Here is a 25,621-nt window from a genome sequence, read left to right on the forward strand (position 1 = left end):
ATTTTTATATACAGAATGTTTATAAAGGCAATTAAACCGAGATGGGAAAAGATAATTCATGAGAAAGAGAAAGTAAAGCCAGACACAGGCATCAGTTGAGCTCCAGCACCCAGCTCTCCATAGAGCATAAATCATGTCTCAACGTACGATATAATTCTGGCCCAGAGTCTGGGGTACAGAACATGGGGATGACTCATTAGCTCACCTCCCTGGAGATCACCCAGCACAGCCTTCCTGACGTGAACCCAGAATTAGACACCGAAGGCATTCACAGACACTGAGTTGGGGCTAAATGTGAGCTTGACAATTATACCTGCACAAAAACTACTTTTCCATTTAAAATCTAGGTAGAGTTTTCAGAGAGGTGGCCGTGTTGTTGTTTTTGCTGGAACAGAATAAGGAGTTTGGTGGCACTTTAAAGATTAACAACCTAATACATGTGTGTGTCTTGGGTACGCCTACACACGCTGCAGTCCTACCTCTCCCGTCAGCGTAGTCACCCTGGAGCACTAAGCCGGCGATAAGAAAGGCTGCATTGGGACAGGGTGTGCGGATTTCAGAAGTGTAGACCCTGAGCTTTGTCTGCACTACACAGCTTTTAACGGCAAGGCCACGTCAACACAGCCCTGTTGACAAACAGCAGCTGCACTGCCTGACTTTTAGCATCTGTGTTGCAGACAAACTGCTTCCACCCCCAGTGAGGTGTTCACTTTGTGGGCGGGAGTGCTCATTACACCGGCACTTTCCATGGCAAAACTTTAGTCTTAGGGCAGAAGGGGGGATAGCATCCCTGAATAACCCAGTTTATTTTTCAATTGCCAGTGTAGATATAGCCTTGGGCGCCGCAGTGACTGGCACTTGATAGACAGAGGGTCAGATCTGAAGCCAATGGAATGACTCCCACAGACATCAATGGACTTTGGCTGAGGCTCTCTACTGCTATTCAAGGGCCAGCACCGGCACCTTGCAAAGCATTTACACTGGTCACAGAAAACCAGTGGAAAGGCAGGAATCAGAACCACATGGCCGGACTCCCAGTCCAGGGCCCTACTCATTAGACCACATTAGGTGTCCTCTATGGTCATTTACTCACCAGACAGGAAGCAGTAAGAGCTCCACCACCACTGCTACTTCCCATCTCCCTCAGCAGCAGATCTCTTGCCCCAGTGTCTCTCTGCCAGGCTAGCCTGACCAAGCCTAGCCCCACACTCCTCCCCCTCTCTGAGGCACAGTACAGGAGTTTCTGCACCAGGCATGTATTTCTGACACAGATTTACATTGAGAAAGGCACCATTCTCCTTTGTGGGCCTTTACCTCTCTTTGTTCACTGCAGATTTTGCACAGCCACAGCGGGCGTTTCTGGGTCCCGAGACTTTCAATGCCACATTTGGTGCAGACTTTCTGAAAATAAGGAGAGAGAAAAAAGGACAGAGGGCAATGTCAATAGTTTCCTCACTCTGACTCCTCATCACGCCACTTTGAGGGGTTTGTGTTGGACCAAATTTCCTCCAGAATTTAGGTTCTGCAAAACTTGATTTTGATTCTCCTCTCATTTTATATTGGCATTAGTACTGATACCAGTGGAGACACACCTGGTAACATTTAAACAAATCTGAGACCCACAGAAATATTTTCCAGGGCTATGTCTAGACTGCAAGCCTCTTTCAAAAGAGAGCGTCTAGACTGCACGGAGAAATTTCGGAAAAGCGGCTTGCTTTTTCGAAAGAAAGCATCCAGTGAGTCTGGATGCTCTCTTTCGAAGAAGCCCTATTTACATTGAAGAACGCCTTCTTTTGAAAGAGGAACTTTCGAAAGAAGGCGTTCTTCCTAGTAAATTGAGGTTTACCGCCATCAAAAGAAAAGCCGCGTTCTTTCGAATTAATTTCGAAAGAACGCGGCTTGAGTCTGGACGCAGGGGAAGTTTTTTCGGGAAAAGGCTACTTTTCCCGAAAAAACCCCTGAGTCTGGACACAGCCCAGGTTATTGGGATTTTTTTAAATGATCCCCAAATGAAGTAATCATTCCTCTGCAGAGCCAAACACAAGAGCACTGAAATGATCTCATCCATCTTCACTGCTATACAAGAAGTTACATAGGAAAAAACTGTTAAGAGTTTTAAAATTCTTTCAATTTGAGTAAATCAGGTCAAAGAACCACATCCGACCTATGTTACTTTTAACCTGACGGTGTCTCTTTCAGCAGGCGGCTGAGTTGCTATTGATTCTCTGCTGCCTTAGAAGTGGAACAGACTATACAAACAGGGGTGTTTCCTGGAGATAACCTCTACAAAGCATTTGATGGAATCTGTTTCTGTATCAGGGAACTTCCATGTTTTCCCAGGCATGACAAGCCATTAATAAGCTGAAGCATCTATAAAGATCTACCAAACTCATGGTCTATTTTGGCCGATTTCACAGTCATAGGATTTTAAAAATAGTAAATTCCATGATTTCAGCTATTTAAAGTCGAAATGTCAAGGTGGTGTAATTGGAGGGGTCCAGATACAAAAAGGAGTTGTGGGTGAGTCGCAAGGTTATTGTGAGGAAAGTCACAGTACTTCTACCCTTACTTTTGTGCTGCTGCTTGCAGTGATGCTACCTTCAGAGCTGGACAGAGAGCAGCAGTTGCTGGCCAGGATCCCAGCACTAAAGGCAGAGATGCTGCCAGCAGCAGTGCAGATGTAAATATGGCATGGTATGGTATTGCCACCCTTACTTCTGCACAGCTGCCCTCTGTCAACAGCCATCACTCTCTGTCCGCGCAGCTCTGAAGGCAGTGTACAAGTATGGATGGTCATGTCACAATCCCCTATATAACCTTGTGATCCCCTTATGATTCCCATTTGGGTCAGGATCCCCAAGTTGAGAAACACTGGTCTCCCCTGTGAAATCTGTATAAAAGCACACACAAGACCAGATTTCACTGGGGGAGACCAGATTTCACGGTACATGATGCATTTTTCATGACCATGAATTTGGCAGGGCCTTATCCATAACAAAGTTGAAGCATATCAGTTTTGGCCTACATCCTGAATGATGAGCAGGATGGAGTCTTTGAACCTTTTCTGCATCACACCAAAAGCCACGCTCCCAAGAACCAAGGAGAGCAAAAACCTCTTTACAGCATGTAGAATTACAGGCCATGGTTGGGGTTTTACATATTCCTCTACTCTGCCCCACTGGGCTCAGCTCCAGGGATGAGTGTTCAGTCTCTCTCTGCTGAGACTGAGCTAAAGGGGTGACCAAAGTCACTTCTGCTGGTGGCTGTGGCAGGCTTTGGCTTGTTCCACTAGCCCACCAGGCACAGCCTAAAGACCAGCAATTTCAGGCAGCGTACTCCAGAGGCTGTGTTCCTGAGCTTTAACCCCAGCTCTGCAGCCAACTTGCTGAGCAGCCGCAGCCACGACCCAATCGCTCTGGGTCTCTGAATGCCACGTGGGGTGTGTTCTGATTTCCAACTCCACAATCAATACCAGAGTAGTCAAAACAATCCAAGAGGCTCACGCAGAGCCTTGCAGTGCAACAGGTGATGAGAACATCACTGAGGGTCTTATTTTACCTTCAGCCCAGGACCCCAAGCTCACGCCCAGCTAGTTTGGGACAGAGCATCTCTGACACTTTAGGTGGCTGCAAAGAGCACGGCCATACCACCCTCCTCACGGAGGCTCTTCATGAGATGGCTCCTACCACCAGGCTGCAGGTAGCTCTGGAAACATCACTCCAGCAGCATCACCCAACGGGCATGCAAATGCAGCCCTTGTGGGCAAAGTCAGCTGAGGGCAAATGGGCCCAAGAGAGAAAACTCTGCTCCACTAGTTCCAGAACAAGGTACCCGAGCTTCCCTCAATGGAGAGAACAAGCAACTCTGTGCCCAGCATGCTGTGCTCTGCATGGCCAGCCACCGGCACTGGGAGCGTGTGTGGGAGGCAGGGAAGGGATTAGCTGGAGGAAGCTCTAAATTCCACAGAGATGCTGTTCCTTGTTTCTCCCCAATTCTCATCCCTCCTATCTCCTGTGAAATAGCGAATCTCTGGCCGCCCTCATTTCAACTGGGCTTGTCAGTACTCAATGCCTCGCCGCACAGACTGACAGAGACAGCGGATTCAAGCAGCAGAAGGAAGTGTCTTTACCCGTCGCCCATTTCACTGCACCCCAACTTCCCTTCTTTTCTGAAAAGTGACTGGGGAACTCAGCCTTTAATACCCTGTCAAGCTAAAAAGGCAACATAGCATAATGCATCCACACACTCCCCCTCGTGGAGATTTGCAGAACTTTTATTCCTAGCCACCAATTTTAATAACTCCGTATTTAACCCACTGGGGGCCTGACTTGAGGAAAACTGAATTTTAGCCCCAAAACCTCACTGTCGGGTTCTGAAGAAAGCCCCGCATAAATAAGAAATGAGGATTTGCAAACACTTTAAAAACACTCTTGTCACTCATTAGCTGAAACGCCAGACTCTTCTTCACCTATTTAATAGGTTGATATTTATGTTATGTTTACAATTGTTTTTACAGACACACACTCCACGTACTAAGGAGATCAGACTGTGTAATTTCTGTTATGGCTGCACGTAGACTCTGCATTTAAATGCTATGCTGATTTCATGCTTGCCGTGTTGCATTTATTTCTAAACTAATAAAAACTCTTTTTAATATTGAAAAGGAAAAATAATTTTAGCCTCAAATTCTAAACCAGAAGGTAAACCCAGGAACATCCACAGGATTCAAAGGGCTGGAAACGTCTATATTTTGCAGGGGCAACTCACTTTAGATGTATTCATTGTTCTGTTTCATATGCATTATGTTGCATTCATTACAAAGATTCCTGTTACTGAATGAAACGTGGAGGCTGTTGCAATTCCAATGAGAGGGCAGCATCAGCAAGAAAATGACGACTGCTTGAAACAACTCTCACTAAATAGCAAGGTTCTTCCCTGAATTCAAGGTGACCTTTTCTAATCCGAGCCCCGTGAATTCCTGGTTAAAAGGGAATGGTCTGGAAAAAACAAACACTTTGCCCTGGGACAGGGCCTGTAATGCAAGGACCTCAGGGCACTTCAGGATTCCCAATACACCCATGCATCCTGCAGGGCTGGTAAAGGTTTTATTCCTATTTCTCAGAGGTGGAAACTGAGGGACAGTTCATGCCACCCTCTGTCCCACCCTCAGCACATGGAAGGAGATTCACTGGAAGGGGACCAGAAAATGCCCGAGTAAGTGCATGGCTCCCTGCTGGTGTAGCTGTGCGGTAAGCAGGATTTCCAGGGGAAGAGGGTGGGGAGCAGGACATATCCTGTTATTCTTTCTTCTTGAAATAAAGGAAACAAATCACTGTCTCTCCTGCACCAGGCCTCCCCTCCCTATGAACAACTGAGCCAGTTTGTAGGATGCGTGTCCAAACTGCCCAAATCACCTTTGACTTCTGCTGCACCAAGGGCAGTTGCTCTGACCACCCCGTCTGCCCCACCTCTCTGTGCCCAGTCCATGCAGGCCAGGCCTTCTCAAGTCAGGGACCACCTCCACTGTGTAGGTGCCTCTTTCATTACCTCTCCTAGGGTGATTATCTCCTCCCGTCTGCCTGGGTTCTGATCTTAGAATCTCTCTGAAATACTCTGGGCGTGGTGGCTCCCATATTTGCACTCACCCACTCCAACACTGCTGAGGCCCGTAGGATATCTGCTTACGTACACCTTCTGAATTCCAGTTTGATCTTATTAACTCTCTGCAGCCGTCCTTAAGTCTTAGGGCTCTTTCCATTTAAATGCTTGATCGGTTAAATTAAATTAAATGGGACTGTACATCCCTAGGAAGGGCATGCAGGTGTGACTCGGTGTAGCTTACATGCGGCCTAAAGAAAAGGGCAACTGTGCTAGAAGACTTTGCACAGTCTGTGATGTTCTATGCTTCAATTATCTCCTGTCCCCAGCGAGAGAAACAATAACCCACGGTGAGTCTTGGTGACTATGAGACTCTGCAACAAGGGAGGACTGGCGGGCGGGTTTCCTGCTGTGGGCTCCATGCGGCTACCTCCCTTGGAGTCCATGAGGCAGCTCTAGTTGCCACCCAGGCCTCACTTTAGCCACCACGACCCCGAGGGGATACTGCCAATGTGGACGGCTCCCTTCAGTCCCCATCCGCGCTCTGCCTCCTTGCAAGGCTGGGTCCTGCTCACCATCCTGTTCCAAGCCTGGCATCTCTGCACATGCTTCCTTGAGGCACAAGTGTGGAAAAGGGAGAGTTCTCCCAGGGCAAGAGGGGTTTCAAGTGTGTGAAAAAGCTCAACATCGGAGCAGAGGCTCTCAGAGGAGAGAAGGTGGTTGCCTTGGAGATGGCAGCTCTCCAGCTTAACCCCTTAGTTGCTGGAGTCCCGACAAGCAGTGGTCTCCCATCGACACATTGCGCTGCAGTGAAAACCCTACAGACTGAAGCCTGCCTTCTATTTCAAACAGAACAGATGCCACTGCGACAGCACCATGCAGTAAGCTTGCACCATGCTCTAGCCGGAGGGGGGGTGGCTCAGAGGACTACATGTTAGCCCTGAAATAACTGTCTTTCCAGAAGGGTGGATTTGGACCTCCATCCCACTGAGATGGAGAAACTGAGCAGGCAGATGTTCAGATGAGATCTCGATGATCAGGCGGATGAGGTGAGAATTCCCCACTGAACACAATGGCTGCCCCCTTCCCTGGCTGTGCAAGCCCAGTGTTTGTCTGGCTGGTGCCTTCTAGCCCAGAGGTAGCTGCAGTTCAATGGGGTCTACATAAGAGATATCGATTTTGGGATCTAGGGGAATGACCCTTCATGTGATATGAAGGACTGGGAGGGGACCAGATGCTCTGCGTTTTGCGTGATAAAGCACAGCACTGTTAACGCTGTCCAGCCAGCCGCCATGGCAGGTCAGCCCGAGACGGATTGCCTCCTGGGTACTTACATGCAAACAGGATATGCAAGCTCACCTTTTTGCAGTCCTGACAGAAGACTGACGTGGTCCCCAGCAGACCCAGCAGCTCACCACAGAGTAAGCACTGAGACAGCCCATTCCCCATCACATTCTTCCTCATGTTCTCCAACCGCTCCACCAGGCGCCTGCGGGGGAGCAGAGGTTAAAGGAGACGCCTTTGGAATCACTTCAGTGAAGCAGACTCTGCGGAGAAGAGCGTAGGCTAGTGGTAAGATCTGGACAGCTGGGTTCTGTCCCTGGTCCACCACTGCCGCTTCATGCAGCCTTGAGCAATCACTCAGTCTCGCTAACTCAGTTGAGCGGTCTACAAACGGGACCACCACCACCCAGCCAACGCCATATAAGCAGACTGGGGGCAGGCTGTATCCCTGCCTCAGGCTGGGAGTGCGGAGCATGCAGGGGTTGTTTCAGCATTTCAAAAAAGGGTAGTAAATGGGCCAGCATCACCATGGCCTTCTGCTTGCAGCACAGAGTAAAGGCTTCCTGCCTTTGGGACCCAGATTGGCTGTAAATTCACGTGCCAGAAAGTAGGGTTTCTATGGGGAAACCCAGCCCAAAACAATGGGCACAGAGGAATCTGGGACATCCCCACTGGCAGTGGCTCAGGTTCTAGGATGTTACCATGGATTGTCTGTAGCACCCACCCCTGCCCTGAGACACCACCCCATGCCTGGCTTTGAGCTGGGAAGGCCAAACTCTGAAGCCACAGGGCCCACGCAGGATGGGGAACACCAGCAAGCCTCGGCAGTAATGAATCGGCTGCTTTCCAGCCAAAAATGGCAAAAGTCTGTGCGTGCAGCTTTCACAACAGCTGCTGGCAACTTGACTACAGAACGTGGCTGGCGTACAGAGCTAGGATTACAGCTCTAGCTCACCACACAGCGCTTCTATTTACAAAGGGAGCAAAACAGGAATGATGCAGTTTATCAGAGGCAGAAGCCAGCGGCAGCTGTGCACACAGGTGCGCTAATGGAGAAAAGGCAAGGCCATTCTTCACCCACCTACATTCTCATTAGGGCCAAAGTCCCACAAGGCCCGTCGGGCACCGATGGGAAAACAAGGTCTGTCTGGAAGGGGCACAGAGCCCACAGTGATGAGCTCAGGCACAACAACAGAGCCATAAGGAGCCATCACTGCTGATTTCTTGGCCTCTGGCCTCCACACAATAGAACTTTAAAGACTTAGAAGAACTTGAGCACTTCAACAAGCAAGAGGCAAGTGCTTAGAGGGACTGGGGCTTTCCCCCGAGCTCACCAGCCAAGTGCGAGCAGTTACCAGCTCGTGCTTCCTGCCAGTTTTCACAGTGGTTCTTATACCACCTCATACAAAACACACCCTCCCCACGCTCTGGGCAAGACAGTTTCCAGCAAAAGGTTTCAGCCCGTTGGGGGAATTTTGCACAAGCTGTGCCTGATCCAGAGATCTTCCTTTCATCCTGCCCATTAACAATGTTCTCTGGGCAGCTTTCCCCTGGGCGACTCACCTGCTTTGACACAGGCAGGCGCAGGGTTAACTCTATCCCATCTGCCAGCCAGTCCTTCAGCTCAGCCAAAAGCCAAGCCAAGCCAAGCCAAGCGTGGCGAGGTAACGAAGGATGAGGATGGTGCCAGTCAGTGAATGACTCCAGCTAATAAACCTTCCATGGAGTCAGCCAGCCAGAATACTCCAGCACGCTCCCTGCTCCGCGCACACCGCCCTAGAGAACTCCTGGGCAGCCGGAGACCGTCGCCTGGGAGTTCTGTTGGCAGCCCCAGCGCTGGGCAGCTGCGCCGCTCAGTCTGGTTCCTAAGGCCTTGGCCAGAGCTAAGGGTGTGGTTGGTATAGCCAGGCCGAGCTCAGCCACCAGCTACCCGAGGTGTTGCCACAGTGGCTATAGTCAGAGCCAGCAGACAGTCAAGGCGGGGGGAGCGGGCTGGGTGTAGGCAGCCCTCAGTGCCATCTGGAAAGTGCTGGTCCTCCCCCAGGCAGTCTGGAGCATGCCGGCGGGGCTCCAGCAGTAATTTAAGGGCCCCCATGGCTGGGAGCTCCAGGCCCTTTTGTATCACCATGCTCCAGGGAAAACGCTCCCTCCCTCCCACCCCCCGTCAGTGGGCCTGGTCAGCGCAAACCCCTGGTCTAGACAAGACCCAAGTCTGGAGATGAGAAATGCTGTCTGGGGGTGACGGGAAGAGCCCCCATCATGCCTTTGGCCCAGTCCAAACCAGAGCTACACAGATGTGTGGGGGCAGACACTGACCGGCAGGTGCTCGGCCTGTGCAGTGATTGGAGCAGAGGACTCGAGAGCCATCCTAGGACAGGCCTATGCCCTCCTCCAGGAGGAAATAAGCAGCAAGTCCCTAGCCAGGAGGAAGGACTGTACCCGATTCGCTGCTGCTCAACAACGTCCAGCTTCTCTGCCTTGCGGATGACCTCCAGGATGACCTCCAGCTCCTGCGGGTTCAGCGCCTGCATTTTCCGCTGCTTGTCAGTCTGGTTTGTGTGCACCGACCAGCCACTCTGGAGCCTGCAGGGGGGCAGCAACACATTTCAGGTTGGAACAGCACAGAAATCCCCTGCCACACTCCAGGCGCCCAGCAAATCCCGGCCATCGACTTGCCTCAGCAGAGATGCTGGGCCCTGAGCAGGAAGCCACTGATGCAACTAGGGATGTAAAATCCTGGTTAAAATGTTAACTGGTTACACGATAGGTTTAACCAGCCCACCATGTCACACATGGAGACGGAGGGGGGCCACTGGGCAGTCGCCCACCCATAGCACAAGGGACCCAGCTAGGTTGCTCTGGCGAGGTTGGACGCTGGTTACCCCAGTAAGCATGCTGGTAAGGCAATGCTTACCAGGTAACCGCTAACCCTTTATGCACCCTGCCCTGCACTTCACCTTCCTGGCAGGGCTGAGAAATTTCTTGCCACTGACCTAACTACTCCCACCCTTGAATCTCTCTTTTTGAGTAGGTCTTTTACACCTTTCATTTCACATTACCCCTATGTTTGACTCTTCCTGTCCCCCCGCTCTTTTCCCTGCACAATGTCAGCAGGAAAAGGAAGCACTGTCTAGTGGTTAAAGCCAGGGCCTTAACTTTTCAGGACAACCAGTGATTTTAGATACCTCTATTTTCCACTCCTTCTAAAACATCTTAGAGCAGTGATTCTCAACCAAGGGTGCACATACCCCTGGTCTCCCTACGGGTACATTAACTCATCTAGATATCTGCCTAGTTTTACAACAAGCTACGGAAAAAGCACTAGTGAAGTCACTACACGCTAAAATTTCATACAATGACTGGTGTACACTGCTCTGTCTACTATACACTGAAACGTAAGTATTATATTGCAATTAATGTATATTATAATTATATAGTAACATGAGAAAGTGAGTAATATTTCAATAGCAGCGTGCTGTGACACTTCTGTATTTTTATGTCTGACTTTCTGAGCTAGTAGTTTTGAAGCAAGGTGGAACTTTGGGCTGGGCAAGACAAATCGGGCTCCGGAAAGGGATACAGTAATCTGGAAAGATTGAGAGGCACTGCCTTAGAGGAGACTGATTTCCAGAAGTGCTGAGGGCCTCCCTTCTGACAGTCAGGCCCCTGTAAGGCATCTCATGCTGGGCACCCAACATTATTAGGCACTTTTGGAACTCTAGGTCTGGGAATTCACCCCCATCTTAGCCACTGGCCTGCGGGGTGACCTGGGGAATATCACAGTCCTCTCTAGGCCTGTTTCTCCTCTGTCAAATGGTGTGAATACTCCTAAACTCACAGGGTTATGGGCCTAGCTCACGAGTACTAGAAAAGGGTTCAGAGACCACGAGGTGACCTTAGAGATGCACCATGAAAACATGTGGCTCAGTGCCCGGTAGCCAAGCCTAAGGGGAGCTCCACAGCAGTGGCTGCAGGAGGCTCCGGCCTGCCCACATCACGCTTACAGCCACAGCCCTGTGCAGCTGGGCACAGTCATGTTTTTAAGCAGTTTGAAGCTGACCCAGGAGATTCAGTTGGAGCAGGACTGAGGACAGCCGGGCGTAGACTCCGGCAAGAGGAAAGAGGCCAGGCCAAATACAATTTAAGCCACTGAGTTAGCCCCCCTTCAGTGTATTCACACCTTGCCAGCAATCTGACTTCAGGGAGAAAACAAGATCAAATGCCATGTGCCTCCAAACAATAGAGCAGGCACCAGCCGGGGGGAGGCCATGAATTATATATGGGGCACTGCTAGGACTGGCTTCTGCATCCACCCACTTTGTTTATTCAACACAGGGCCAGTGGGTGGCACTCAAAGGAGGGTGGGTGTGGAAAGCTATTGCACAGGAAAGAAACTCCGCGTCAGTCAAGAGGCATCCAAGCCGCGATTCCTGTGGCTGTCCTCAGGGAAGCCAAATGACATACTTGGCCTCCAGCAAGGCAGCGCCAGCGTAACATTCAGAGCACTTGAGCAGCTTTGATCCGCATTCCGCACTGTAGGTCCTGGCAAATTTCACAAGCTAAGCAGGATCAGGTCATTACTTGGATGGGAGACTGACGGGGGCAGATTGGTACTAAGAATCCCCTTCAAGGGGAGAAACAGTGTTTAACCAGTTAACCAATTAAAGGGGAGATGGTCGGGGAGCTGCTCCAGCCCCCACTGTTAACAGGAACCAGTAAGCCTCACCCATTAACCATTCACATCCCTACTTGGTACTGCTCTCAATGGGGCAGGCAAGCCACTACCTTGTGCACCCTTTCTGACTTGGAACAAACCAAGGCCCAGGGCTGTCCTACGGGCCATCTAATGGGGCACATGCCCAACTCCCAGTGGTCAGGCTGTACCGTGGCTCAGTTCACCAGGGCAGGGGCCGAGCCAGGCCATTCCATTCTGTCTAAACACCCCTGGCAGAGCGGGTGGGGTACAGCGTTCTTCTTTGGCGTGCCTGTTACCTCTTCAGCAGCTGCCACATTTTGCCCACGAGGTGGCTGCACCAGTGATGCACTGATCACGGCAAAACTGCGGAGTCCATTTCAGATTTTACAGCACGTTTGGTCCCTTGACAGCAGGGATGCAGGACGTTATTACACACCTGCTCTCCCCAGCACAGAAGCAAAGCCACCAACTACGAGGAAGCTCAGGTACCGCGAGGAGCCGGAGAGACCTCTCCTCTGCCATTCCTGCACAAGCCTCGCGCTGGTTCTGAAAAGCAGCCAGCTGTGGGTGTGGAGAGGCCCAGCTCTCCCCTACCAGTTTGTTTCCACTACATGGTGGATTGAAGCTGCAGCAATCGATCTAAGTAAATACTCCGATGTGATAAATCGACCTCTGAGAGCTCTCCTATTGAGCCTGGTGCTCCATCAGGGCAACAAGAGTAAGTGGAGTCAACGGAAGAGCATCAGCTGCCAAACTTACTGCAAAGATGACGCTGCGGTGAGTAGGTCTAAGTACATTGACTTCAGCTACACTATTTGCGTACCTTAGATTGATGGAGGAGGAGGGGGAGCGAGAGGGCGTGGTGTAGACCAGCGGTGCGCAACCAAGGGGGTCACGGCTGTCTTCGGGGGGGGGGATGTGTTGCAGCTCTTCGATCTGGGCGGGCCGCCATTTTGTTTTTCTGGCTCGGCGCCCTGCATACATGCGGCGGGGGGGAGTGGACCAGCACTTTAAATTAAAGGGGCCGCAACAAAATGTTCCAGACACTATTTTTTTTTTGGCTCAACAAAAATTTTCCTGGGCCTGGAGGTCGCGAATTAAAAAAAGGTTGAGCACCACTGGTGTAGAGTAGGCCCTAGTCCAGGGGTGGGCAATAATTTTTGATGGGGGGCCACTCCAAGAATTTGGAAAGAGATCAAGGGGCCTCAAGGGGTTTGGAATGGAAGTTGAGTACAGAAGGGAACTTCAGATAAGGGAGGGAATTTGGATGAAGGAGGCAGTTGTGACGTGTGGCACTGCACTGGGATGCAGGGGGCTGGATTGTGACCTAGGCCAGGGAATTGGGGTGCCAGATATGGGTGCAGGAGGGGTGCAGAGGATTTGGGTATATGGAGTAGGGGGGCAGAGAGTTTGGGGAAGGGAACGGCTGAGGTGTTAGAGGCAGGGTCTGATCAGGAGACTTACCAGCCAGCAGCCCGTTCCTGAATCAGCCTGCCAAGTGTTCCCTCTAAGCTGCAGGGCGGCACTGACTGGGCGGAGCTGATCAATCACCTGTGAAGCTGTGCTGCCGCGCAGCTTAGAGGGAACACTGCTGCCTGCCCCTGCACAGGCTGTAGCCATGTGCTCTGGAGCCCCTTGCGCTTCATGGCTGCCTGTTACTGAAATGGGCCAATGGGATTGTGCTGGGGGCAGGAGCGGCTCCTAAAGCTTCCCCCCGACTCCTCCGGACTCACAGTTTTAAAAAACCACCCCACCTCGCAGCCACATTTCTGAGCAGCATGCGGGTGGGGTGAAGCAAGCATAGAGCCTGCCTGGGACTCCCCGCTGCATCACCGGGCCATAGTTTGCCCAGGCCTGCCCTAGTTTAGATCAAGCAAATACACATGATGCTTGAGGGATCCTCAGGCCACGGCTCTAACCACTGGGAAATACCTCCCTCTCCCTTTCCAGGCTGCCTTTGCAGTTTGGATGTGCTGAGATCCAGGGGGCCTTGCCTCACAGACAACTGGCATGGGCCCGTCTCCCAGGCCCACAGCCTGAGAGTCAGCCTGAAGGGCAACGGTAAACGCGCCAGAGATCATGCTCTGAGGCCGCTGCTGCTAACCGAAAGCGAGCCAGCGCACAGCAGCATAAAGCACTCACTTGGCTCTCAGCGCCAGCTGCCGGTCATTGGGACACACCCATTGATCACTGCCATTGCCGAAGATAGCGTCAGCCATGGCAGGACACTGAAGAGAAGGCTGGAGGAATCAAATCTGTAAAAAAAGGAAAACTGCATGAACCATGAGTCAGTCATTAACTATCACCTGCCTTCAGGGAGCACAGCCCCCAGCCCAGACTCTGCTCACAGCCCGGCTCCACGTGCGGCTCTCCAGCCCAAGTCGTGACATACAGCTGGTTTTTCGCAACGAAAACCTCCCAGCTCCGCACTGTCGACAATCACACAGTGTGAACCGGGTGGGCTTTTTGTTGAGTGTATGGGACTCCAGCATGTATCCCACAATGCCCTGTTTAGCTACACTGGATATCACCTTGAACTTGGCTGCCCTTCAGCCATGTAATGTTTACAGCTAAAGAGATGCCACTCTCCTAATTGCAAACCCCGGGAAATTTAAATCCATTTCCTGTGTCTGTAGGGTTGCCAGATGGCTGAAAGAAAAATACCGAACACCCTCCCTCCCCCCCCAAAAAAAACACACTGGGAAAAAATGTTGTTAAAGGAAAAAAAGGGGGGGAAGGGGACCAAAGTTATTGAGCAAAAGAAAAAAAACCACTCTGAGAACCTGGATCACTGCTAGCGGTTACCAGATAGTCATTTAAAAACAAAAAACCCCGAACATGCTTCATGGGGAGGGGGGGGCAGGAAGGGAGCGGTGCTGGCCGGGAGGAAGGGGGAGTAGGAAGCACAGCTGGTGGGGGGGGTGCAGCGGAGCTGGCTGGAAGGAAGGGGTGGGTGGGAAGCAGCACTGGTGGGGGTGGGGAGAAGTACAGTGGCACTGGCCAGGGGAGACAAGGAAGAGAAACAGGTTGCCAGGAAGCAGGGGGGGGCCGTGCAGTGGGCCTGGCCGGGGAAGATCAGGAGAGGAAGTAGAGGAGAACTGGCCAGCGGGGAAGGGGTGGGGGGTTGGCCGGCAGGGAGCGGGACTGACCTGGGCACTTGCTGCCTGTCCCGCACAGGCTCCCGGCGACGCGTGAGTGACGAGGAGGCTTCCCCTCCTCCTCACACTCAACCGACTGAGGGCTCCCAGCAGCAATCGCGGCCCCGTCTCCCAGCTGGGACACCCAGCCGCTCCCCCCGCCCACGCCAGGCTTCTGTCCAGTGCGCAGCCGGAAAAAATCAGAAAATACCAGACACTGCACATGTCCGGTATTTTCTGGGTTTTTTTTTACCGGACAGAGCACGCAAATACTGGACCGGACACCTGGCTACCCTATGTATCTGTAGCATTGTGTGATGGTCCTCATGGCATCTTCTCAAGGAAACCAGGGTAGCGGCTGTCAATCCAAAAACACCCCTGCTGGGAGTAGGGATGTGAAAATATAGACACGTACACAGTTAACTGATGTCGCCTTCACAGTTACGTGCAGGCTCCCCTGTCCCTGGGCTGCTGCCTCTGCATCAGAGGCAGCGGCACGGAGGGGCCGGTGGGAGCCATTACTCCTGGATTTTTAGCAATGTGACTATGAAAAGTCAATAATGGGAGGCGGAAAAACAGAGTTGACTGGTTTTCATTTTTGGCAATTTTTGCATGTCAACAGCGCTATCATCGCCAAACCAGCTGCAGCCTTAGACCAGGGCTACTCAGCATGCGGCCTGCGGTGCGGTTTGGGTTTGGGTTTACGCGGGTCTCAACATGCAGCTTGCAGATGGGATCCTTTGAACATGGCAAGGCATCTCCCAGGCGGGGTGAGCATTGAAAGATGCAAGCGGACTGGCTGGCTGAACAGACGGAACAGGGTGTCGGCGTTTCTAGCCCCCAGGGAGGAGGTGCCGGGAGCACCGGGACATTGTGAGAAATGCTTTGTATTCATGCTCATCAGTGTGAAAGAAGCTATTTACATATATTTGCATGTATATGCAACCACACTTAAATTGCGGCCCTCAGCATGTGCTGAGAGTGTCGTTGTGGCCCCTGGGACTTCCAAAGTTCCTGCCTTAGTCAGTTTTCCTGGCATAATGCCAAACAGACTCATCAGATTCAGAGCCTCTGGTCTGTCTGGAAATGGGTGACGGGAGGGATTAAGTGAGGATTACCTGTTGTGTTCCCTCCCTCTGGGACATCTGGTATTGTCAGCAGATAGAATACTGAGCTAGATGGCCCTTTGGTCTGACCCAGCATGGCCGTTCTTATTTTCTTATGAATTGATATATCGCTGGACTACGGCAGACAGGATGTACTCAGTGGATCGTCGCTTGTGGGCTAGGGAAACCACCTACATTGTCAAGCAGGTGTGGGCTTTGTCATGACTTTTGTCACATCGCAATGTGGACACTCTCTGGGTTTAAAATTTGCAAGTGCAGAAAAGTGCTAAGCCAAACTTTCTTGCCACACTGATCTGTGATGCAAGAATCATGAACTCTTTGTGCTTCCACATTATATTTTCCTGCAAAATGAACTTTGGCTGCTGCTCTAAACACACGTGATCACTTTAGACCAGTGGTCTCCAACTTCTTTAACCACAAGATGACTTTTTCAATGTAAGTGCAATGTAAGATCTACCTCAAACCCAAATACCCTTGTCCCACCTCCTTCCCGCCCCTTCTCTGAGGCCTCACCCTGCTCACTCCATCCCCTTTCCTCCCCATCCTCACTCACTTCACCAGGCTGAGTTAGTGGTGTAGGGTGCAGGCTCTGGTCTTGGGCCAAGGAGTTTGGCGTGTGGGAGGGGCTCCAGGCTAAGCCCAGGGTGGGGGTTGGGGTCCAGAAGGGGTTTAGGGTGCAAGCTCTGGGAAGGAGTTTGGGTGCAGGGGGACTCACGTCTGGGGCACTGGGTTTAGGAGAAGGTTCAGGGCTGGAACAGGGGTTCACAGAGCAGGCTCTGGCTGGGCACCGTTTAACTGAGATGACTTCCGGGTGGTGGAGCAGTGGGGTTGAGGCAGCTTACTCCTGCCCTTGCCCTGCACTGCTCCTGAAAGCGGCTGGCACGTACAGCGATGGCTCCATAGCACCACGTGCTGCCCCTCATCTACAGGCACTGAGCCCACAGCTTCTCCTAGCCACAGTTCCCTGTTACTGACCAATGGGAGCTGCAGGAGTGGTGGCTGCAGGCAAGGACAGCGTGCGGAGGCCCCCGCTCTGTCTCACTCAGGGAGGGGCTGGAGGGACATGTCAGTCACTTCCAGGAGCAGCAGTTACCACAGGGATAATTACTCCAGCCATGACAGATTAGGCATTTTAGAATTCACTCCTCAATGAATTAAATTTAAGCATAAGAGAAAAATGAAAATGATGAAATGCACAGACCAGCCAAACCCCCAAAATAACTCACTGTGCAAGTAGTAACAACCACCCACATACGTGTTGGGTTGGGAGAGGAGTGTTTGTGAGAATGGCAGACACACAGTGCGTGAGAGTGACAGATTTGCATTGCCAAGCTCCCCCCATCCCCTTCTCTCTGTGTGGAGACTGCGTACAGAAGTGGGGGGGGGGGAGGGACACCCTGACATCAGCACCCCCCTCTTCTCCCTCCCACACCCTGTACAGCAAGCAGGAGACTCTCAAGGGGACAGCTCCAAGGCAGACGGCAGGAGCAGCACAACAATGAGTGGAGGGGAAATTGAAGTGCCAGCACTTGACAGCTTCCTGGCCAAACCAGTCAGGATCACCTGTCAGAGGTGCCAAGATCTACTGGTAGATCCTGATCTACTGGCTGGTGACCATTGCATTAGACATCTCCTGTACATGCCAGCCCATCTCTGTATACCCATTACAGGCTTCCAATGGAGAAAGCTGCAATGAACTCCAGATCATTCTATAATCAGGGGGCCACTATTTAATTCCAGACCAAGGCAGGGACAGAGACACAGTAGTTACATCTAGTCTCTATTTGCTGCTAAAGGGCAGGAAATTATTTGTCTTCAACAGCTGCTATCGTCCTGCAGATGCTCTGGGTAAAAAACAATTGAGACTAAGTTAATCTACATGAGGAAATTTATTTAATCAAGTTGTCAGGCTGGTTACTAGGTGAACGTGCTGCACTAAACAGCTTTCTCCAGCTGTAATTTACTTGCTTTTACCTACAGCTTTCAGCAGAAGCCTCTGCTGAAGATGCTAAGGATTTTGTACACAGGGGCTCGCTTATCATATTGCAGAGCCTTGTTGCTTCTGCACAGGGAAGCACACAGACAAACGCTTTCATAAGAAGTGATTTAAGCCTGAACTGGTTTTCTTACACTTCAAAAACACCAGGGTAATCAATGGAAGGGAAGGAAACGTGAACAGCAGCTGGCTCTCCATCTCTCCTGGCCTGATCTATATAGGTTTGATTCCAGCAGGGACAGGAAAGAAAAACGTCTGAAAGACTCTTGATCAAAGTACATTGTCTACAGTCAATAAAAGCGCCCTTGTATTTCAACCAAGCTGGTCTCTTATCCAAACGCACTCAGCCAGATGGCACGAGGCACTGACCAAGGGCGCACAGCTGTTTGGTTTGCTGGATCCCCAACAAAATGCTGTAAAAGCACCACTAGGTTTTTGAGAATAGGTTTTTGCAGTTCCTGCTGAGGCTAAAATCACTTGGCACTTAAGAGTTATTGGGCCCATTTATTTTTTAATGTACAAAATATGCTTGATGCCAGTAGCTCAGGGAATACATGATTCATTTAAATGTGCTGGATTTTATAAACTGTGTTCAAACAAAAAACCTCACTCTGACTTCCGCTGAGCGTGCAGATGTTTAAACCTGGGGTCAGTTAGCTTGCAAATTGCGTATCTTATTCCGATTGACTTTTGAAAGAGGCTTTTCTGAAATTTGGTGCGTGCGCATGGTGCTCTTTCAACAGATCCCTTATGCCTCGTAGAACGAGGTTTACAAGGATGGCAAAAGAGCGCGTCTGCTTTTTTAATTTTTTTTTTTTTTCGAAAAAGCAAACGTGTTCCCTTGGATGTGGCGTTGCTTTGCCAGGATACCTCTGGTGTCCGACAAAAGCAATGTAGTCTAAACATAGCCTTGGACAGCATGTAGCGTACCTACAATAGCACCTCCTATCAGGTGAGCTCAAAGCTGTGCGCTCCGCCCCCCCAACCTGATGGAGCAGATGAATATCCTCACCCCATTTTACTGACATGTAAGCTAAGGCAGAGAGAGGGGGACAAATCAATCAGGAATCCTGCCTCCTAGGCCCAAGTTCTCTGGGCAGAGGGTTTGCAATCATTTGCTGTAAATTTCAGCTACAAATCCTGGGGCAAGAGTGTTCTGGGGTGGTCCCTGGAAGCCCAACTGCACAGCAGGTGTGAAATCTGCTCAAGGATCAGCATGCCGCAAAGGAAACCAGCACTCCCAGAAGGCAGGGTCCTCATCAGCATTCTCTGTAAGGTGAACACTTGGGCAGCCACCCAGGAGAGATTCAAATGCCATCCAGCTGATTAGCAGAGCACCCACAGCTGGCAGCATGTGTTTTTACTAGTGGTGCACACCCACACATGCCTCAGTGCACATAAGATGTATTCTGCACATGGATAGAAAAAATTAGAGGGAACACCGGTCCTCGCTGCTATTCATACCAACAGCTGGGGCTGAACTGCAAAGTAATAGAAACTGCCTGGGCTCCTTGAGCTAGATGCTGGATAGCAGCAGGTTCTGGGTTCAGCATTTATGCTCAGCTTTGGGTGCTAGAGACTGACTAGGGAATTCACCTGTGCATCTCAACAGGGCAGGCAGAAAAGCTGCAGACTGCTTTAAGGGGTAAGCCAAGCTAAACACAAATGTGTCTGCCTAGTGATGCTCCCTGCAGAGCACAGATGAAGGCACCATGCACCAGGGAAGCAGGGAGGCTATGCATGGGAACTTTCACTAGAGTTTGTAGAATGTTCGTTGCTTAAATGGGGAGACGAGATTTCCCTCCATACTGGGTTCTGCTCACTCTTCACCTAGACAGGCCCACATCTAAGCCTACAGAGAAGTCAAAATAGGGTCTGGAGGGTCAGTGTTTCCAAAGGTGGGCACAGACATTCTATCTACCCCCATGCCTGGGAAGACTCAATGATGCACACAAGCAGTGCAGTTGCACTCAGTTCCTCTGGCTAACACTAAAGCTTTCAGGTTGATCGTTCCTGGTTCAGCAGCTGAGAGAACGTCTTCTCCTCCTATAGAGCAATGCCACAGGAGAGGCAGCGTAATGGCTGCAGAACAGGAAGCAGCATGAAGTCACACGTGCTCACCCTACCTAGCTAATTCAAGGGGTGATTCTCAGCAAGCTGCCCATCACGCTGTAGAGTGGCTTGAAAAAAAGTCCTCAAGGGAACAAGCTGGAGCAACGTCAGCTGCTCCACGTCATTACTGCAGCCTCACTTATCTTGGTTCATTTCGCCCAGCCAGGGACATATGAGCTTTATATGGTCAAAGTGAGTCTGAGTAAGAAGCTGTGGCCCCTCCATCTCCATTCCATGGTCTCCAGTAAGTGAGTCAGACTCGCCTATGCCCCAAGGACCAGGGCTAGGCAAATCAAAGCAAACCACTGGCTAGAGTAAGAATCCACCCAAATAATTTGGGTGGATTCTTACTGCGCCCACATCCAGCAGACATTTTCTTCTTTGTGTATCTTGCAAAATTCCTACTGTCTTCTAGGTAAGCAATGGGACAAACCTCAGTTTATGCTGCACACTAAAGAACTGCAAGGCACCCCGGGGATTAATTTAGCACTCTGAGGTCTGACCAGCCTCGAAACTGCCAGTTTTGTAGCCCAGTCTGCCTGTACAATCCGGGCAGGGCTCCAGGAGCATCGAGCCACTTTTGCTTTACAATAATGCCACAGGCTTCTAACCAGGGGTCAGGAGTCACTTGGGTTGAACTCAGGTGCATGCAAGTTAACACTTTACTATCTGGATTAATGCAGGACATGATGCAAAAGCTCATGACTTTCAATAAAATACAAGCATGGTAGCACTGCCAGCAATTGCTAGCTGTATTACAAGTTGTCTCCTTTTGGGAATAATCACACTAACAAGCAATCATATCGCCAACACACCAGTTACCTCAACTATGTTGGGATGAGACGTGAAAAGTGCACTGGGAGTTTTACCACTGAGTGCTAATCTCTCCAACAATCAACACAGGGACACAAATAACTTGTATTGTAAGATTCCCAATTCTACCAGCCAATAAAGACTTCAAAACCCAACCTTCCAATAAATACACTTCAGCTTAGGATAGAGCTTGAAGTTTCCATTTTATAAAAAATACCAAGGAACCCCACAGAGGCTAGGAAATTTTACCATGATTTTTTCTTCTAATTCAGTTAATTTTGATCAAAAGTGCTTTACTGTGTTTGCAATGCCAGTATTGCAGCCCTGACAAGCTGTCAAAGTGTCTATAAAGAAAAATAAAACAGACAATGGTTTTTACGGTTCAGAGCAGAATGCATAGATGGTGCTGAGTATATTGGTTCTGCAAAACTCTGTTGACTATGAAGATTATATTAACCAGCCCTGGCCTGGGGAAATCAGCTTATTTACAATGTCTGATATTTAATGCAACAGCATTTGTCAACAAAACTGCTATAGTCCCTGTTCCTGTACTGGTGTGACCACACCAGCAGCTCCCACTGTTCAGGTACAGTAACACCGTACGCAGACTACAACATGTCACCGCCACAACAGGCAGTGATGGTTTCAACTTGATCGCACTTCTGAAGGCCTTTTCTCCTCGCAGAGAGGCTTTGCAGCTAAGCAACCTTGCGCCACCTCAGCTGAAAGCACAAAGGGACTGAAGAGCAGCAAAACCTTTGGTGGACACAAAGTCAGACCTGTTGTACTGAGCTGCCTGTAGTCCGATTTCTCCAGCGAAGCAGCTGTTGAGTAAGCACTACTATTAAGGAAATAGATGCACACATATCAATATTTACCTCCCCTGATGGTGACATCTGTTAGCATTAAAACTATACCTGCTGGGCAGAGATAACCCGGGTAGGTAAATGTATTAATGTGCAAATTCTCCTCTGACATTTGTTAATACCAACAAGTCACGTCACCGACAAAAAGTGCAGTAAACTCAAGAAACACATGTTCCAGTCTCCATAAATAGCGCACTTACCCCAACACACTGCTGTTCAGTTGGCCGAGCCCACGCTCCCTTTCTGCTGTTGACATACACAGCTTGCTGTTTCCATTGCAAGGCGCAGATGCGCAACAAGCAGCACAGCCTTGGCCCTTTTCCACAGGAAAGCACACAGCTTGAGCAAACAGATCGCTCCCCCTGCATTAAGCTCACCAGCACAGCACTGGTTGAGTATGTCGTACACCTTCCTGGCACTCCCACCTTGAGGCACAGGAATACTGGCCATGTGGCAGAATGGTTATTTTGTTCCAAACTCTCCTCCAGCTTTGTGAGCCTAAATAATAAGGACTCAAGTCTACCAGTGGATCCTCTCCTCTTTGCCCCCTGACTCCTAGCCAGAGCTCAACTACGACTGGTTACCCAGCAGCAGAAGTGTAGGAACAAAAAGGGATGAAAAGAACGGATTTTTGCTGGAGGAAAAGCTTGGTGAGTGGGGCAGCAGGGTGAAGGCTAGAACAACACAACATAACACTCATCTGCCACTTGTGATCCCACGGCATAGATAGCTAGCAGCGGGAGAGGTACCGCAACAATTATGCAGCTGTGAGATTGGACCACAACAAAGCGAGCCAGGAAGGAGAGAGAGAGAGAGAGAGAGAGAAATGCTGTGTAATTTTATTCGTTACATTATATAGTAAACTTCCGATAATACGGCACCTTTAGGACTCAGGGGCTGCCGGATTATCAAATATGCCGGACTATTGGAAAGGGGGGGCTATGAGCGGTCTGGGGTAGCATCCCCCCACCACACCCCAGACCCCTCATAGCCCCCCCTTCCGATAGTCCGGCTTTGCCCCAGGCGTCCCCGATTCAGCCGCTGCTGTTCAGTTTCAGCAGCGGCTGAATCTAGATGCCTGCAGCAGAGCAGCTGGAGTGCTGCTGGGTTGGTCTGGTAGCGCCGTCCCTTGGCGCGGCGAGACCAACCCGGCAGCACCCCAGCTGCTCTTGGGGACGCCTGGGGCAGAGCAGCTGGGGTGCTGCTGAGTTGGTCCCACAGCACCGCACCTCGGCGCTACTGGACCAACCCGGCAGCACCCCAGCTTCTCTGCCCCAAGTGTCCCCAAGTCAGCTGCTGCTGATACTGATCAGCGGCTGACTCCAGGAAGCCCGAAGCAGAGCTGCTCTGCCCCAGCTTCCCGGAATCAGCCCCTGATCAGTTTCAGCAGCAGCTGAATCGGGACGCCTGGGACAAAGCAGCTGGGGCGCTGCCGGGTTGGTCCAGTAGCGCGGAGGAGATTCCCCCACTGACCCCAACCCCGGCAGTGCAGCACTGCCATTTTGAAACACTGTGGTGATCCTGGTGTCAGGCTCCTGGCAGCATTTCAAAGCGGCAGGGCTGCATAGAGCCAGGGTCAGCAGGGGAGTCCCCAGCTGACCCCGGGCGCCATACAGGGCTTTCACCTTTGAAGTATAGCAACAGCCCTAGGACTGTTACTACACTTCAAAAGGCGGAGGCACCCCATCGACTATCAAATAGTCGATGCAAAATGCATCAACTATTTGATTAGTCAATTACTCAATATTTAACATCCCTAGTCTGATCAGTGCAAGGTACTACAGAAAGCAATTATTCACCTTGTACAGTAACTGACATTCAAGGTGAGTGTTCCTGTGGATGCTCCACAGGAGGTGTCGATTCACCTCTGTGCCACTGATCAGAGTCTTTTAGACCAGTTCCTCAGGGCCACACAGATATGGTGCCTGGGCCACATGCTTTCGGTGCCCCGATATCGCATATGCACCACACACCCCTTCCCCCAGTTCCTTCTCTACCATGGAGAGCCAACAGAAAACTCCTAAGTAGAAGGGATGAAAGGAGGGTAGGGGAGCACGCACAGGGTCACTAATCTCGAAGAACATCAGTTACTGCATAACGTGAGTAACTTCCTTTTCTTCTTTCAGATGCGCCCCTACGGGTGTTCCACAGTAGGTGACTGGAAAGCTGTATGTATTAAGGAGGTAAGGACTTCAGATCAGGTAGAAAAGGCAAGGCTAAAACAGCCTTAGCCGTGGTGAGAACGGACAATGGACCTTACGCGAGTGCACAGTGCTAGGCAAAAGTATGCTCTGAAGCTCATGTGGGAGCTCTACAAGTGGCCACAAATCAGGACCTTGCGTAGAAAGGCTATGGAAGCAACTACAGCCCTGCTGGAGTGAGCGTGATGGAGGTAGGCGGACTAGCATCGTTAGAATTGCAGCAGAGCTGGATGCAGTCCAAGATTCAGTGTGACAAGCCTCTGCGAGGAGATGGCTTTACTTTTGCTATGGTCTGCTATGGATATGAACCATTTAGGTCAGTGGTGCGCAACCTTTTTTCTTTCGCAACCCCCATGGGGGCTGCCGAATTTGGTGGAAAAAAAAAGTGGCCCTTTTAATTGTCAGACCGCGGCCGCTCTTCTACCCCTCTCCCCGCCGCATACGTGTTGGAAGCTGAGCGGAGAAGCCAGAAAAAGCGGCCAGATAGATCGAGGAAGGTTGCGCACCACTGACTTAGGTGAAAATCTGAAAGATTTTGTCCTATGGGTATAAAAGGAGAGCGCCCTGTGCCCATCCAGTGTGCGCACTATTGATGCAAAAGAGTTTCTGGAAAAATGCTGGACCCATGGATTTATGTACGTTTAGCTTTTCTAAATAGTTCCTAACCTGTTCTTTACCCACCACGGGCTGTCCATCTTCATCCCATCTTGCGTCACTTAGCGCAGAAGTCCAGGAACCGACCTTGTCCGTAAATATAGAGGCAAAGAAAGCATTGAGTACTTCAGCTTTCCCTACATCATCTGTCACTAGGTTACCTCCTTCATCCGTTAGGGGCCCCACACCCTCACTGATCACTTTCTTCTTGTTAACATGCCTGTAGAAACCTTTATTGTTATCCTTCACATCCTTAGCCAGTCGCAATTCCATTTGCGCTTTCGCCTTCCTGTTAATCCCCCGGCATTCCTGAGCTGTACATTTAAACTCCTCCCTGGTTATTTGTCCAAGTTTCCACTCTTTGTAAGCTTCGTTTTTGTGCTTAAGTTCACCAAGGATTTCCCCTGTAAGCCAGTCCGGTCTCCTACCATGTTTGCCTCTCTTGCTACGCGTCGGGATGGTTTCTTTCTGTGCCTTCAATAAGGCTTCTTTAAAATACTGCCAGCTGTCCTGGACTCCTTTCCCCTTCATGTTAACATCCCAGGGGATTCTGCCCATCAGATCTCGGAGGGAGTCAAAAATCTGCTTTTTTGAAGTCCAAGGTGTGTATTTTATTACTCTCTTTTCTTCCTTTGGTCAGGATCCTGAAATCTACCATCTCATGATCACTGCTTCCCAGGTTGTCACCCACCTCCACTTCCCCTATTAGTTCCTCCCTGTTTGTGAGCAGAAGGTCAAGCTGCGCACGGCCCCTGGTCAGATCCTTCAGCACCTGTGTCAAGAAGTTATCCCCAACATTCTCCAAAAACTTCCTGGATTGCCCGTGTACTGCCGTATAGGTTTCCCAGCAGATTTCAGGGTGATTAAAGTCCCCCACGAGAACCAGGGCCTGCGATCTGGAAGCTTCGCTCAGTTGTCCAAAGAAAGCCTCATCTACCTCATCCACCTGATTCGGTGGCCTGTAGCAAACACCAGCCACAACATCAAGGCTGTTGTTTGCTCCTTTAAACTTAACCCATAGACTCTCAACAGGTTTTTCCTCCCTCTTTATACTGGAGTTCAGAGCAATCGTAGTGCTCTCTTACATATAGTGCAACTCCTCCTCCTTTTCTCCCCTGCCTGTTCTTCCTGAACAGT

General features: G+C 50.6%; 1 protein-coding gene across 9 annotated transcripts in view; it reads right to left on the reverse strand.

Annotated features, from left to right (window-relative positions):
• RPH3AL (rabphilin 3A like (without C2 domains)) overlaps positions 1-25,621 on the reverse strand; it is a 98,856-nt gene that overhangs the window by 38,225 nt on the left and 35,010 nt on the right. For 8 of the 9 annotated variants that reach the window (XM_075904668.2, XM_025179276.3, XM_006138673.5 and 5 more), the window contains 4 exons: positions 13,721-13,833; positions 9,322-9,465; positions 6,958-7,087; positions 1,315-1,401 (listed from right to left, as the gene is read on the reverse strand). In XM_075904668.2, the coding sequence (XP_075760783.1) occupies positions 1,315-1,401; positions 6,958-7,087; positions 9,322-9,465; positions 13,721-13,797 (438 nt within the window). In that variant the 5' untranslated portion in view covers positions 13,798-13,833. The remainder of the gene's footprint in view (positions 1-1,314; positions 1,402-6,957; positions 7,088-9,321; positions 9,466-13,720; positions 13,834-25,621) is intronic. The other variant, XM_075904669.2, reaches the window with a different exon arrangement.

This window comes from Pelodiscus sinensis, chromosome 21 (assembly GCF_052426305.1).
Source record: "Pelodiscus sinensis isolate ZL-2025 chromosome 21, ASM5242630v1, whole genome shotgun sequence".
Lineage (NCBI taxonomy): Eukaryota > Metazoa > Chordata > Testudines > Trionychidae > Pelodiscus > Pelodiscus sinensis.